At 49.4% G+C, this 14,935-nt stretch overlaps 1 protein-coding gene across 4 annotated transcripts; it reads left to right on the top strand.

The window, feature by feature from the left end:
• Positions 1 to 50: 50 nt before the first annotated feature.
• On the top strand, positions 51 to 14,801 carry CATSPER4 (cation channel sperm associated 4). Of its 4 annotated transcripts, none has more exons than XR_014081049.1 (11): positions 51 to 149; positions 277 to 351; positions 834 to 977; positions 3,935 to 4,036; positions 9,948 to 10,045; positions 10,213 to 10,333; positions 10,555 to 10,688; positions 11,965 to 12,136; positions 12,909 to 13,129; positions 13,443 to 13,608; positions 14,343 to 14,801. XR_014081049.1 is itself a non-coding variant. In XM_081586568.1 (11 exons), exons 3-11 carry the CDS (start codon positions 863 to 865, stop codon positions 14,388 to 14,390), a joined length of 1,140 nt encoding a protein of 379 aa, XP_081442694.1. In that variant the 5' UTR covers positions 51 to 149; positions 277 to 351; positions 834 to 862; the 3' UTR covers positions 14,391 to 14,801. The 4 variants fall into 4 exon arrangements, 3 of the variants coding, with proteins under 3 accessions (XP_081442694.1, XP_081442693.1, XP_081442692.1); XM_081586568.1 differs by having other exon boundaries at positions 3,963 to 4,036; positions 12,909 to 13,120; XM_081586567.1 differs by having other exon boundaries at positions 10,019 to 10,045; positions 10,213 to 10,337; positions 11,904 to 12,136; positions 12,909 to 13,120.
• The last annotated feature ends 134 nt before the right edge of the window (positions 14,802 to 14,935 follow it).

Below are 14,935 nucleotides of genomic sequence, written 5' to 3'. Positions count from 1 at the left end.
GTGATATCACCACGAGGGGCGGGCAGGTGCGCTTGGAGTGACGTTTCTTTGAGGAGTGAGGGGGGAGACTGAGCAATATGGCAGATAACCAAAGGAGCTGGTGGCAGCAGTGGACCGACACCACCCACATCAAACCTTTGAACCGCTTGGTAGGCGGCCCCTGCCGGGCTGCACTGCCCAAACTGGGCACCCCGGGGTGGGATGGGGCATGAGAGGACTGGACTGGGTCTGGAGGGGCACGGGCTGCACTGATGGGCCCCCTCCTCACCCTTGCAGAGGGCCGCTCGAGAGCCCTACCGGCAGGCAGAGGAGCAAGTGCTCATCAACCGCCGAGACATCACCAGCACAAAGGTAAGGCCGGGGCCGGGCTTGCAGCCTGTCGGGGGGCTTGCAGCCACCCTCACCCCGACGGTGACCCCTCTGCCGCGGTATCCATGGGGTGACAGGCCCTCGGGATAACTGCCCCTTCTGCTTCTAAACGTCCCAGCAGGGATCCCTGCAGTGACCCGCTCCCCAACTATCATATGTTAGTAACCACCTGGCTGTGACCCTCACAGGAGCCCCTCTATAATGAGGGCCACTCCCCAGCAGAGACCCCCAAAAGAGTCTCCCTTGCAATGACCCCAACAAAGACCCCCCCAGGAGTGACCTGCTTTTATTGACTATTTAGGTAGTGACCTCTACACTGATGCCCCCGTTCCATGATCCCCTCTCAGGCAACTTCTCCCCCCAAAAGTGGCCCCCATGGGTCGCTATTCACTGAGAGCAAACTTCCAGGCAGAGGCCTCCTATGGTGACATCTGCCTGAAGGAAGGTCCCCCGTCCTCTCCCAGGATGCCTGGGACATGCAGGAATTCATCACATGCATGTATGTCAAGCAGCTTCTCCAACACCCAGCCTTCAAGCTGCTGCTGGCCGTGCTGCTGGTGGTCAACGCCATCACCATCGCTCTCCGCACCAACTCCGTGCTTGGCCAGGTGGGACAACAGCCTGACCCCTGCTTTCACTCATCTCACAGGGGCCTGGGCAAGGCACTTCCCTCCCTGGGCCTCAGCCTCTGCATCTCTTCATGATGGTTGGATTGGATGCTTTTCAAGGGCCTGTCAGCACTGAGATCAAGGAAGACTTCGTGACGGAGGGGGCCCAGCTTTGAGAAATGCATTGGATTTGCAGAGGAAGGACGGGAGAAAAATGGTGTGAGCAGAGGCAGGCCAATGGGTGTCTTGTGGGGAAGGGTATCCCATTTTAATCAATAATCACTGAGCGAGAATCACTCTGCACCAGATACTGTGCTCTGTGCCAGGTATGAATACAACAGACCAAGGTCTGTCTCAGACAGACACAACAAACATGTCATTGCAAATGCCTGGGTGTCACAGAGGGTGTGGAAGCTCAAAGGAGGCATTGGACCTAACCTTGGGGTCAGGAGGGCTTCCTGGAGAAAGGGACATTTAAGTGGAGAATAAAGAATGAGTAGGTGTTGGCCAGGCAGAAAGAGGTGGAAAAGAATGTTTTGGGCAGAAGAAACAGCATGGAAGTGAGTTCTGGGTATCCAACTTGAAGTCCGCTATGACTTGGGTCTCACCCTTGATGTTTTAATTTCTTCCAAGGAGTCCACCACATACGCAAATTGTCCTATTGAAAGCCAGTGTTTTTAAAATGTTCCTTTGTGGTGACTGGTAAATTCAGAGAGGCAGTCAACAGCCAGATCACACAGCATCTTCAAGTTATATTAAGGAGTATGTCTTTGGAAAGCCAAGGTTTATTTTTTTTAATTTTTACTTTTGTTTTTTAATTGAAGTATCATTGATTTACAGTGTTGTGTTAATTTCTGCTGTACAGCAGTGATTCAGTTATACGTGCACATATATATATATATTTATATTCTTTTCCATTATGGTTGGTCATAGGATATTAATATAGTCCCCTGTGCTATACAGTAGGACCTTGATGTTTACCCAGGGAAGCCAGGGTTTAAAGTACGGCAACGTGAGAGGGACTGGCATCCAGGGAGCTGGCTGACGAAGCTCAAGGAATGGATGAGCTTGCCTGGGAGAGAGTACTGAGTGAGAAGGGGACCAAGGCAGAGCTCTCTGCGAAGAGCCTCTAAATAAAGGGCAGAAAATAGAAGAGGTGATGCAAAAGAGTAGTAAGGAGGAGCGGCCAGAGGAGTGAGAGGATCCCCGGGAGAGTACATTACCAAGGCCAGAAAAGGTCTCTGAAACATCCCTTGGACCTTGCCCTTGTGACCTTGACAGGAGCTAACTCCGATGTGGTGGAGGCAGAAACCCAGTTGCCAGGGTTTGCAGAATGAGTGACTCTGGAGGGCAGATCAAAACCCATCAATGGATCATGAAAACAATTCAGAATGCAGGTAGTGGCATTTTGATGTAGAATAAATAAAATGAAAAAGAATGAAGTAGAAACTGTGGTGGGGAAGAGAGAGCGAGGGGAGGAGCCAGAGGGAGAGAAAGCATTGTGGTGTAGAGTATATATTTCTTTGAGTCCAAGTCAAAAATGCTAAAAAAGCCTGGTAGAGGATATGTGCCATGAAGGTCAGATCCTAGAGACCTGTGAATGCCGGACTGGTTTGGTACCTCACCCTGCAGGCCATGGGGAGTCATGGAAGGTTTGTGGGTAAAGAAGGCAACTCTGATTTAGCCCTAGATGCTCATGACTTGGAAAAGGCAGGGCGACTGTTCAGGAAGCTCTTTCAATAAATAGTAAGGAGAGCCTATTGCCACCCGTGGCCAATGGGGTAGAGCCGAAGGGAGAAATGAAGAGAAGGAAAAAGCCTTTCCTTGTTTTAGGTAGACACCCCTGGCCCATGATGCCCTTTGGGAATTTGGAACAGGCTGGGAGCCCATAAACTTCAGCTCCCATCTGAATTTAAGAAGCTCTGTCCAGGGAATTCCCTGGTGGTCCAGTGGTTAAGACTCTGGGAGCCCATAAACTTCAGCTCCCATCTGAATTTAAGAAGCTCTGCCCAGGGAATTCCCTGGTGGTCCAGTGGTTAAGACTCCATGCTTCCACTGCAGGGGGCACGGGTTCAATCTCCGGTCAGGGAACTAAGATCCCACATGCTGTGCAGCATGGCCGAAAGAAAAAAAAAAAGAAGAAGCTCTGTCCAGCCTCATGCTGGCTGGTGGATGGAGCTGGTGGCAAGGTGTGGGAAACAGGAGACTTGAAGCCCTGAGTCTGTGGGCCACGGAGGTAAAGAAAAGGGGGAGTCAGGTGACTTTTGTAACTGGCAAGGTGGAATCAGGGGGCTGGGAGCTGTTCACGTCACAAATGACAGCAGAGTAACAGCTGAACAGGAGATGGCATGAAAGTCAATTGTTTTAGACAGAATTCAAAATCATGGAGTCATCCATCCATCAATGCATCCACCCCGGGAGCATGTCTTGGATCCATGGGTAGGGGGATACTCAGGAGTTTGGTCAAGCCAAGCCTGGGGATTTGGGAGCTGGTGCAGCCAGAATGGTGGAGACAACCAAAGAAGCAAGGCTAGGACTTGATGTCCTCCATCTCAAGGGCCAGGGCTTTTCCTCCCAATCCTGGAGTCTGTTCTGCCTTTCTCCACTTCCTTTTTCCTACTCTAGAGGCTAGGGACAAAGGTTTGTAGTCAGACAACAATCTTTATCACTAACTGTTTGACCTTGGGCACCTCTCTGATTCCTCAAGTGCAAGGTGGGAATAAAACCTACTTTGCAGGATGATGGTGATGGTAACATGAAATAAGCTTGTGGTCTTAAGAATGGTGCCTGGCACGTATGTGCAAGGGTTACTCTAAAGGGTGCTACAAAGATGCTGTGGCTGAAGAGCAATAAGAATCTGGGCCTCCCCTTCCCTACAGACATCCTCTGTCCCTGGTCTTGCTAAGGCCCCGCTCCACTGACCTTTCTGCCCTTCTTTTTCTCTATCTTCCATGTAGAAACACTATGAGTTGTTCTCTACCATAGATGACATTGTGCTGACCACCCTTATCTGTGAACTTCTTCTCGGCTGGTTAAATGGTTTCTGGATTTTCTGGAAGGTGAGATCCTGGGCTCTCCCTGCCATTATCTCTACTTCTCCTTAGGGTTGACACCCCATCCTGTCCCCACCACTGTGCACCTGGCCCTGCAACCTGAGGAATGTGTGTGTGTGTGTGTGTGTGTGTGTGAATGCATGTGTATGTTCATGCGCACATATGCAGAAAGAAAGACCGACTTGTGAGATGTCTGTGATGTGGCAGAAAGTAATTTGTCCTGGAAGTGCAGCCTTCCTGGGTCCCAGTTCCTGATCCAGCTTTCCCTAGTTCTGTGCTCTTGGGAAAACCTTGATTTCCTTATCAGAGAAATGCAATTCAGAGTATCCACCTTAATTTACCCCTGAGTCGGGAAGATCCTCTAGAGGAAGGCATGGCAACCCACTCCAGTATTCTTGCCTGGAGAATCCCATGGACAGATGAGCCTGGCAGGCTACTGTCCATAGGGTTGCAAAGAGTCAGAAACAACTGAAGTGACTTAGCACACACGCACAGCTTAATTTACAGGGTTCAAGAGCAGAGGGGTCAACAGAGATTTTCTGTAAAGGGTGTTGACCTTAAAAATAATTAAGTCAGTTATTTTACCAGCAAAACAAAGTGGGGGGTTTATTTGGGACTAGAAGAGGATTTGCAATTCAGGACTAGCAAGCTATAGCAAAAGCCACAGCAAGTCCAAAAATGAAGAGGAATGTTATTTTATGGAGAAAAAGGAGGCAGTTAGAAGAGGTTGATTTGAACCAAAATCTGTTGGAGAAAAGTGAGAGTTCAGGGTGAGATGGTCTTATTAGCTGAGTTGCTGGAATATTAGATTTCTGGCAGGAGATGTTATGTACCTCTTTTCCTGTGGGGCCTATAATTGATGATTCTTTCTCCGTTGGTGATTATTCTGTTGAGTCTGTAATTGACAATTCTTCCTATAATCGACTAGTAATCTAGTGGTACTGCATGAGAGCGCCCCCTTTTGGCCATCCAATTGCATTGCAGGGAGGTTTCCCTATAATTTTCTCAAGGGCCAGATAAATATTTCAAGTTTTGTGGGCCATATAGTCTCTGTTGCAAACACTCATCTCTGCTGTGAGAGCCCAAAGCAGCCATAGACGGTATATAGACAAATGAGCATGGCTATGTTCCAGGTAAATTTTATTTGTGGATACTGACATTTGAACTTTAGATTTTAAATGTCACAAAATATTATTTTCCTTTTGATTTCCCCCCAAACATTTAAAAATATAAAAATCATTCTAAACCCATGGGTCTTAAAAAAAAGAGGCTGCTGGTCAGATTTGGCCTTGAGCTACAGTTTGCTGACTCCTATTTGGGAGAGTATCAAAAAGATATCTGGGTAGGAACAGATCTTAACATTATGTAAAATGAAACAAAGACTAAAATTCTTTGTTTAAATAGGACTTCTAGAGTCAAAGAATTTCTGGAATCAAGGGATTTATCTTGCCTTTGGGCATGTGCAAGAAGAAGCTTTTAAAAAACTACCCATCAAATCTTTATACCTTCTTAAAAAGGAAAAGAAAGTGAATCGCTCAGTCGTGTCCGACTCTTTGTGACTGCAATGGACTGTAGCCTGCCAGGCTCCTCCATCCATGGGATTTTCCAGGCAAGAATACTGGAGTGGGTTGCCATTTCCTTCTCCAGGGGATCTTCCTCACCCAGGGATCGAACCCAGGTCTCCCACACTGCAGGCAGACTCTACCATCTGAGCCACCAGAGAAGCCCTCTTAAAAAGGAAGCATCATTTAAATACCATTAGCATGACAACCAACTAAAATTACAAGCTTTCCAGGGCTTAGAAGTGTCACTTCATAGAACACAGAATGTAGAACCTAGAACAATATTTCTAAAGTATGGATGTCTTATAGCCTGCTTTGTGAGAACAACACTTGGGATGATGTTTATTAACAGAAAATAGAATAGGATGGTGCATATTTACTTGTCTCCATGGTGGAGGGGAGACTAGGTACCATGATTTTGTGAATATTTCTATGTACCACTCTTCAGAACTAGCTCTAGGATACAGGCAGATATTTGGTTCCTAAGAGAGAGCATTTCTTATGTAAAAGTAGTCCTGAGATTTCTTTTGTTGCCCATAGAAATTGTTCAGAGGCTAGATAAGAAATTCAGGCAAGGCTTTGTTGGGGCCTCTGCAGTAGCAGTGGGGAGTGAGAACAAGTAAGTTTCCTTTGCTTATCTCTCCCTGATTCCTTGTAGGGGGTGAGGGTAGTGGTGTGACCAGGGGTCGGACTGGAGGGGTGGTTTAGGTGGTTTGCATGCCCTTTTGGTGCTGTTGTGTGTAGGAGGCATGTGCAAGAACTGCTTTTGCTTACTGCTTTTGACCCCTTGCATTTGCTCCCAACCTCCTGCTTTTGCTCCATGCTCTTCAGAAGTGGCATTTGGGCTATTTGGTCTTTTTGTATCTTGTTGTCCATAATTTGCCCCAGCTGCTCCTGAAGGCAGTTATTTTTAGTCTCTTACAGTTTATTTGTACTTTGTTGCTTGAGGAAGTTTGTCCAGGTGCAAGCATTGCAGCAAAGGGTCCTAGGTTCCAACCTGTCTCATTTGCAGCAGCAGTTAGGAGGGCCTGCACTTTCAAGGCTAAACTCGAGCGTAACTCGAGCGTTTCATTAGCACAAGAGAATGGGAGCAAATTTTGTGTTCCTCCCAGCCACTCTGCGTATCTCCTCAAGGACAAGATTTCTCAGCCTTGGCAGTGTTGACATAATTGGCCTAGATAATTCTTTATTGGGAGGGGACTGTCCTGTGCATTGTAGAATGTTTAGCAGCATTCTTGGCCTCTACCCATTAGACGCCATGAGCATCTTCCTAGCTGTGACAATCAAGGATATCTCCAGACACTGTCAAATGTCCTCTGGAAGGCAAAACTGCCCTCCAGAACTAATGGCTGAAAACGAATGTCCCAAACCCTAACCTTTCTCTGGGGCCAGCCTCCCAGTGCCAAAAGCCAAGGCTTGTTAGAGACCCTCTGCTGTCTTCTTCCCCACCCCAGCCCCTCTCCTGGTCCCAGTGTACAAGGACTAGTCCCCGCTTAATGGGTGGATGGAAAGGGAGAAGGCAGGGGAGGGAGGAAAATCTGCAAGTTAATATCTCAAATATTACCCAGACACGTGGGGATCCCCAAAGGTTTGCCCCCAATTCTCCCTTTTCTACAGTGCTCGTGTGGCTCCTGTCTCCTTCTTACCCCCACAGTCTATTAATTACTATTTTACCACCTAAGTATTTCTCAATTTTCTTGCCACCTCTGCAGCTCTGGTACCCCATTCTAGTTCCTGTCTTGTCTTCTCTTACCAGGCTGTTGCTATGGCTTCCAGTGTACCCCACATACCATCAAAATAGTTTTCCCAAAGCCCAAGACAGAGTACCCTTAAACATTCCAGTGGCTCCCAATTGTTTATAGGATCAGGTCTAAATGCCTCATTGTAATACCCACCAGGGTTCTTGGCCTTCTCCAATCAATAGAAACTGACTAGAGGCCAGACAAGGATTCAGGCAAGGCTTTTTAGGGCCCCTGCTGCTCTAGAGGGGAAAGAAAACAAGTAACAGATTGTCTTGTTCCCTCAATCCCTGAGCTGTGAGGCAAGGTTGCTCCTTACATGAGGTGGGAGTAAGGGTGTGTCTGGGGTCAGACTGGAGGGGTGTCTTAGGTGGTTTGCCCATCCTGTAGGTAGTGTTGTGTGCAGGGGGCATATGCAATACTCTGATTTTGCTCCCAACATCCTGTTTTCGCTCCTGGCTCTTTAGAAGTGGCAATTGAGTTTTTTGGTCTTTTTGTATCTTTTGTCCAGAATTTGTCCCATCTGCACATGTACTTAGTTATTTTTATTCCCATATAGTTTCTTTGTATTTTCTTGCTCGAGTAGGGGTGTGTCCAGGGGCAAGCATTGCAGCACTGCTGCAAAGAGTCCCAGGTCCCAGCCTGTCTCAATTGTGCTTTAGGCTTTCAGTGAAATGGCTCCTGTCTGCTTTTGCAGCCTTATCACTCCTCACCTCACCCTTGGGTGTTCCAGCTACATCAAGCTGCTTGTAGTGACATTCCTAAAGACACACTTACAAGTGTGCACACGTGCACATACACACATATACACACACTGCTGTTGCTCACTTTCATGCCTTTGTCCATGCTGACACCTAGTCTATGAAAGCTCCTTATTACTTACGTGCTTTTCTCCTACTTACAGCTTAAGACTCATTCAGATGTCTTCTCTTCCAGGAAGTCTTCCTGTTTCTCCCAAGCTAGGTTAGTTGTTGCCCTGTCTCCGTAACACTGTGTACTCACCTCTCAGTTCAGTTCAGTTCAGTCACTCAGTCATGTATGACTCTTTGTGACCCCACGGACTACAGCATGCCAGGCCTCCCTGTCCATCACCAACTCCCGGAATCTCTCACCAGGAGTTAAAATTTACTGTCTGTCCACCTCCCTCAAAATAGCCTATGAGCTCAGCAGGGCGGAAATCCTTATCTTCAGGATCTGATTTGAGGTGTGGCATATAGTAGGAACTTAATATTGAATAGATACAGGGATGGATCTGTAGACAGGCAGCCTTGTGTCTGTTTAGGCATCAACACTCTGAATGTGACATACCAGGACGTCTTGTGTTTATTGGACTGCCCAATAAATTTAAGAACTTTTTTTCCCATCAAAGTAATTTTTTCAAAATAAAATAGTTTTTCTTTTTGGAACTTCCCTGGTGGTCCAGTGGCTAAGATTCCATGCTCCCAATGCAGGAAACCCAGGTTCAATCCCTGGTCAGGAAACTAAATCCCACATGCTGAAACTAAGACCTGTTGTAGCCAAATAATATTCTTTCAAAAAGGAAAAAAAAAAAATTGTTTTCTTTTTGAATATTTAATGCAGCTACATATTGGTCAAAACTGTACTGAAAGGAGCATACAAAATTCCTGTTTCTACTCTCTCCCTTCATCCCTTTCCCCTACCCCCACCCTCTTCGGATAATCTTTGTTATTTATAATCTCGTTTATCCTCCTAGTGTTTATTTTGCAATCATAAGCAAATATGTATATATTTTTAGTCCTCCCTTCCCGTACAGTAGCATAGTGTAAATGCTGTTGTACACTTTACTTTTGTTACTTAATGCGTCTTTCTGTGTCAGTACGTGGAGACCTTTCTCATTGTTCTGCACTCCATTGAATGAATGTGCAGTAGTTTAGCCAGCCAGTGTTCTATTATAATTGCTGGGCATTTTAGTTATTTTCAGCCTTCTACAAATGTCATTTTGTAGTTGTACCAGAGTTTGTGTGGGATGGATTTCTAGAAGTGGGATCACTGGTCAAAGGTAAATGCAGACTGTTTATTAGAGAAAATCTCCCCCGTAGTGGTTGTGCTTAAATTTGTCATACATATAAGCTTCCTTCCTGCATCCATATTCTGAAGGAGTTTGTGCCGTGTTGGACACGGAGCTTGCAAACTGTGCCTTTCTTCTACAGTGAGAGTTAGTTCACCTTTCAAGTGGCTATTGAAGCCCTGTTCCTGAGTGTTTTCATTTATTTTCATTTTATTAGTTGTAGTGTGTGTCCCACAAAGATGGAGCATCCAGACACTCTCAGGTCACCTAACTGTAGGGAAAGGCCTTTGTCAACGGCACGCTAGCCAAGGTGGGCGCTCAGCTTAGGAACTGGCATATATGAGGGACTCGATTGTGTGTTCAGACACTGCACTTGGCTGTGGACACGTGTATGAGACAGCGAGCACATGGGTGTTCTGTGGCATGTTTGGGGGGTGACAGCAGGACCGCAGTGGATGGCACGTGACTGGCCCTGCTCCGAGAGCACCGTGGAGTCCCCCATCCTGAGGGACTGGGGAGGGCGGACCCAGGATGAACCCATGGGCTGGGCCTGACAGACCCTGCTGGGGCTGGCCCACCCCCCCCAGGACAGCTGGAACATCCTCAACTTCCTTATCATCTTTATCTTGCTCCTGGGGTTTTTCGTTAATGAACTCAGTGTGGTCGCTATCACCTACACCCTCAGGTAAGCTGGGGACTCAGAGCGAAGAAGGACCTGTCTGGATCCTGGGAGAGAGGGGAAGGGATTGTTGCAGGTGGGCATCAGCTCTGCCTTTCTGGGCAGGTGGGGCGATGGTGAGGAGGAGGGGTCGGGGAAGGGCCGAGGGCCACCCCTGAGAGGCTCTGCCGCAGGGCACTTCGTCTACTGCATGTGTGCATGACGGTGGAGCCCCTGGCCCGGATCATTCGCGTCATCCTGCAGTCGGTGCCCGACATGGCCAACATCATGGTCCTCATCCTCTTCTTCATGCTGGTCAGTGCCCTCCCCTGCCCCCAGCCGCCCCCCTTTCTCGAACAGGCCCCTGGGTCACTGGGGATACGGGGTGTCTGGAGCAGAGAGGAGGAGGCTTTGGAGATGAGAGGAGGAGGGAGGAGAGGCCCGCCTCCCTGTGATTCCCCTGGCAGCTCCTTTGCATGTCCTGTGTCCCAGGCCCGTGGGTGAAGTCCAGGGTGGGTCTCCCATCTCTCTGGCAGGTGTTCTCCGTGTTTGGGGTCACTCTCTTTGGTGTGTTCGTGCCCATGCATTTCCAGAACATGCAGGTTGCCCTGTATACCCTCTTCATCTGCATCACCCAGGATGGCTGGGTGGACATCTACAGTGACTTTCAGTGAGTGCCCGTGGGGCTTCCGGGCCCCCAGTCTAGCTGACCTAGGCGGGGAGGGGCTGGGACATCCAGGAGCAAAAAAACTACCTGGGGAGGGAGAAGGGCTCTCAGGTGGGAGTGAGGCTCCAGGGCTTGGGATGAGGGTGGCAGGAGAGGGGTTGCCTGGGGCTTTAAACTGGAGGAAAGCAGACTTCTGGAGCTGGGGCCTCTAGCTTTGTAATCTACTTGAAGCCTTGTCCCTATGAAACTCCATATATTCAAAGTCCCGCTGCAGTCTTGTTCATGGACCTCAGTCTCCCTTCATGCTCAGCAGTTGGGTAGCTTGGCCTTGGGCCAGGCAACAGGTCTGTGGTTGCACTTAGGGTCCCAAGGCAGCTCCCAGTCCACACTGGAGCCCACCAGACTGCCTCGACTCCTGGGAACTTAAGGTCTCATTTTATTCATTTTGAGACCCACTGTCCAAGGTCATGTTTAGCTGCAGAGGGCTGCTTGGGTTCTATTCTTTACCTCTTTCCATTTAGCCCAAATCCTACTTGTTTCCAGGCCATTTCAGGGGCTGGGTCCCACTGTCTGATTTCTTTTTATCTCCCTCGTGTGAGAGTAGAAGCCCAGTTGGCAAAGGGCTTTCTACTCTCATTACCCATTACGTCATAGGCAGTGGACAAGTCATGGAATGTGCAAGAAAGGTGGCCTGGGCTTTTGAGTCTTTGCTCCACTGTACTAGCCATGCAACCTTCTGAGCCTCAGTTTCCTCATCTGTCAACTGGAGATGATAATACAATATTTAACCATCATGTCATGGGTTGGTTTGAGGATTGGTAGAGACTGGCATTGTGTGCACGCACACACACACACGTGTAGCAAGAGAGCAAAAGCTATTATTTGGGAAAATATTTTATGGGAGGTTTGCAATAGATATTAACAGTGGTGGGATTTTTTTTCCTAAATATTTTCCCTCTGATTTTTCTATAACGAACCTGAGTTATAATAAGAATGACATGATAAAGAGTACAGCCAATAGATTAAATTTGATAATGCTTGTGTATGGATCCTCACTTTGCAGGGCTGACTTGAGGACGGCCCACTGTCTGGCAGTACAGCGGGTGCTCAGTCAAGAGCAGCTGTGGGGACAGTTAGGAGTCAGGCCTTAGATCTGCACAGCAGCAGTGAGGCAGCAGAAGTCCCAGTAGGCTTTGAGATAATTTCTCCATCTCGTAGATGAGGAAACTGAGGCCCAAAGGGCCAGGGAGGTGATAGGGCCCCTGACTGCCATCTCCAGGATGGAGACAAGGAAGTACGGAGTGGAGATTGGGGGCGCCATCTACTTTGCCATCTTCATCACCATCGGTGCCTTCATTGGCATCAACCTGTTGGTCGTCGTGGTGACCACCAATCTGGAGCAAATGATGAAGGCAGAACAGGGGCAACAGCATCAGATAGCCTTCAGTGAGGTGAGTGAGATAGGGAGGGCAGAGGGGGGGAAAGGGAGAGTGTGTATGAGTGCTAACTTGAGTGTGTGTGTGTGTGTGTGTGTGTGTACGCTCACACACTCGAGGGCCTAAAGAAAACCAAGCCTGAGGCCTGGAGGCAGCACCCCTACTTTGAGTGCCAACTCACCAACTGGGGCTTCTGAGGGGTGTGACGTTCCTTGATGTCTTGCTCTGTGACAACTCGAAAGTGAGCAACTGGGTGACCTTAGGGCATTTAAACCAATCTAAACCTCAATTTCTTCTTCTATAAAATGGAAGTAATAATAATTCTATTTACTTCATGGGGTTATTATGAGAATTTCATGGGTCAATGAACAGTACTTGGCACATATTAAGAACTCGATGAACATTAGTTATAGTATTACTCATCCAGGGGTAGAGCTTCCAAAAGAGGCGGGGGGGTATTGTGTAAAGTGTTGAGGGCTGTGGACTGTGACCTGAGAGTAGTTAGGGCTTCAGAAGTTTGCTGGGTAGGATTTATTAGGAGGGAAATGATGGGGGAAGCACTCAGTTGTGAAAAGGAGTGAGAATTTTCAGAGGTGAGGGACAGGCTTCTGCATTTCAAGTTGCGCTCCCACAGTAAAGGAGGGAGGCTAAGACTGGTTGGAGCTGAAACGAGGGGCATGAGAACCCTGGCATCCTGAGACTCGTCCCCCGTGAAGTCAAGCAGGAAGGGGCCCAGGGAGAGGGTACCAGCTAAGCTATCCTTCCCTCTCCATTCTCCCCTCTCCAGGTTGACGACAAGGAGGGAAGTGGGAATAGCAAGCTGCCGCTGGTGCACTGTGCAGTTGCCCGTTTGGAGACGTCTGGCGTCCCCCAAGAGCCATTTATGGGGGGCCCCCTGACAAACCTCTCGGAAAGGACATGCGACAACTTTTGCCTGGTGCTCGAGGCGATACAGGAGAACCTGATGCGATACAAGGAGATCCGCGATGAGCTCAACACGTAGGGCGGGTACTGGGGGTACCCCCCGCGTCTCATGAGTCAGGGCTGAGGGGACCCTCAGCTTCTTCTGGCCTCACGCCCTCATCATTTGATAATGGGGACCCTGGGACCCGGAGCGATAAAGTGACTTGCCCAGGCTCCCCCCAGTCTGTCTGTACAGGATATATACCTCCTCGTAATCTCACAAGGGGCCTTGAGCCTTGGCCTGGGTCTATCTCAGAGTCAGGGTGGGGAGGGCGCAGGGGGCTGGACCCCAGGGAAGAGATGGAAGGGCCGCCCCCCAACCCCCTCCCTTGGAACACACTCACCCCTCCACCTTCAGGATAGTGGACGAGGTCCGCTCCATCCGCTTCAACCAGGAGCAGGAGGAGGAGCTGATGCAGAAGCACTTGTCATGGAACATGTCCTTGGAGAGCAGGTCCTCTGTGGACATCCGTGAGATGACTCGCGAGCAAGACTTGATCACCGCGCTCGTCAACAGGGAAAAGGTGCAGTTTCTCAGCTTCGCTCTCCTACCCAATCAGTGCTTACCCCACCACCCCACCCAGCCCAGCCGCCACCCCCTTAGTCAAGGTTTCTGACTTTTTCGAGGTCTGGCCCGCCCCCCTAGACTCCCGGGCCCCCCAGCAGTCACCGCCCATCTGGTTAGATTCCAGCTTTTCTGGGAGGTCCTGCCCCTCCTGTAGGGCTCCACACACTGAGCCATCTTGGTCTTCAGTGCCCTCAAGCTTCCTCTTAAGGGGACTTGAGCGGCTCAGTTCCTGCTTAGTGGCAGATGCTTAGGTCCACCAGGGGGGCATAGGACCTCCCAGGTCTTGTCGGGCACGTAAGAGGAGCAGCCTCCTGAGGAAGGAAAGTTCTAGGGAGAAAAAGGCCATGCCCCCCTCCAGGGGATCTTCCCGAACCAGGGATCGAATCCATGTCTCTTGCATTGGCAGGCGGGTTCTTTGCCCCTGGCGCCACCTGGGAAGCCCCATAGAAGAAGGCACATTCCCACATATTTCATTTCCTTCTCTGCTTCCCATACCATCTGACCTGGGAGCCTTGTGGGTGTCTATGGCCTGAGAGGAGAGCTCCATGGTCAGAGAGGAGACTAAGAGTTAGACGGGAAAGACTTCCCTGGGAGGCCTGGATGAGCCACTGTTGAGCTGGAGGAGGGGAGTTAGGGGGCGTCTGCCATGTCAGGGGTGAGGGACTGACAAGAAGACCTCTTGGTTTGCAGGTTCAGGAATCCAACACAAATGTTAGCAAACACAAAGCCAGCCGCTGAGGGAGCAGTACAGGAGCCAACCGGCATGAGCACACGCCCAGCTGCTGCATCTTCCTGCATCGCTAGCATGACTTGTCACATCCTGGCCTGAGCCCATCCTCTCCCTTACACCTGGGCAGATGCCTGGGGATGGAAGGGGGCGGTATCTCTAGGGCTTGGGCCTGTGAGCCCCAGGTCCAGAGGAGCACGGATGGAGAAAGATGGTGGATGAGAGTGGGAGCCTTATAGCAAGGATGAGCCCACAAGAGGGTGCTGGCCAAGGCAGCCCAGATTTGCCCTAAGGATGGGCATCCCTGGTCCCCTGCTAGACCAGAACTAGATGGGGTCTAAATGGGCCCAAGTACCGAGAGGAGAAAGATGAGGCCAGTGGGACCAGGTATCATGTATCAACAATAAAGTTTTGTGTTGGGATCAATGTGTCTGACTGGTAGACCTCCAAACCTTTGGGGGCAGCCTTGCCCCCTCAAAAGCCTCTTTTGTCGGACAGGAGAGTCACTGACTGTCCCCCAGAGCTAATGGGAGAGAGAATCTACAGCCTGAAAATT

This window comes from Giraffa tippelskirchi, chromosome 3 (assembly GCF_054371585.1).
Source record: "Giraffa tippelskirchi isolate mGirTip1 chromosome 3, T2T-mGirTip1v1.2.pri, whole genome shotgun sequence".
Taxonomy (NCBI): domain Eukaryota; kingdom Metazoa; phylum Chordata; class Mammalia; order Artiodactyla; family Giraffidae; genus Giraffa; species Giraffa tippelskirchi.
The sequence above is the reverse complement of the archived record's forward strand: the minus strand, read 5'-3'. Positions and strand labels throughout refer to the sequence as shown.

Bases quoted from the DNA above. Each gene is read 5' to 3' on its own strand.
- CATSPER4 (XM_081586566.1), top strand. From the start codon at position 78: ATGGCAGATAACCAAAGGAGCTGGTGGCAGCAGTGGACCGACACCACC. The intron at 4,037-9,947 runs GTGAGATCCTGG...CACCCCCCCCAG, and splicing joins GTTTCTGGATTTTCTGGAAG to GACAGCTGGAACATCCTCAA. The intron at 13,609-14,342 runs GTGCAGTTTCTC...CTTGGTTTGCAG, and splicing joins CGCTCGTCAACAGGGAAAAG to GTTCAGGAATCCAACACAAA.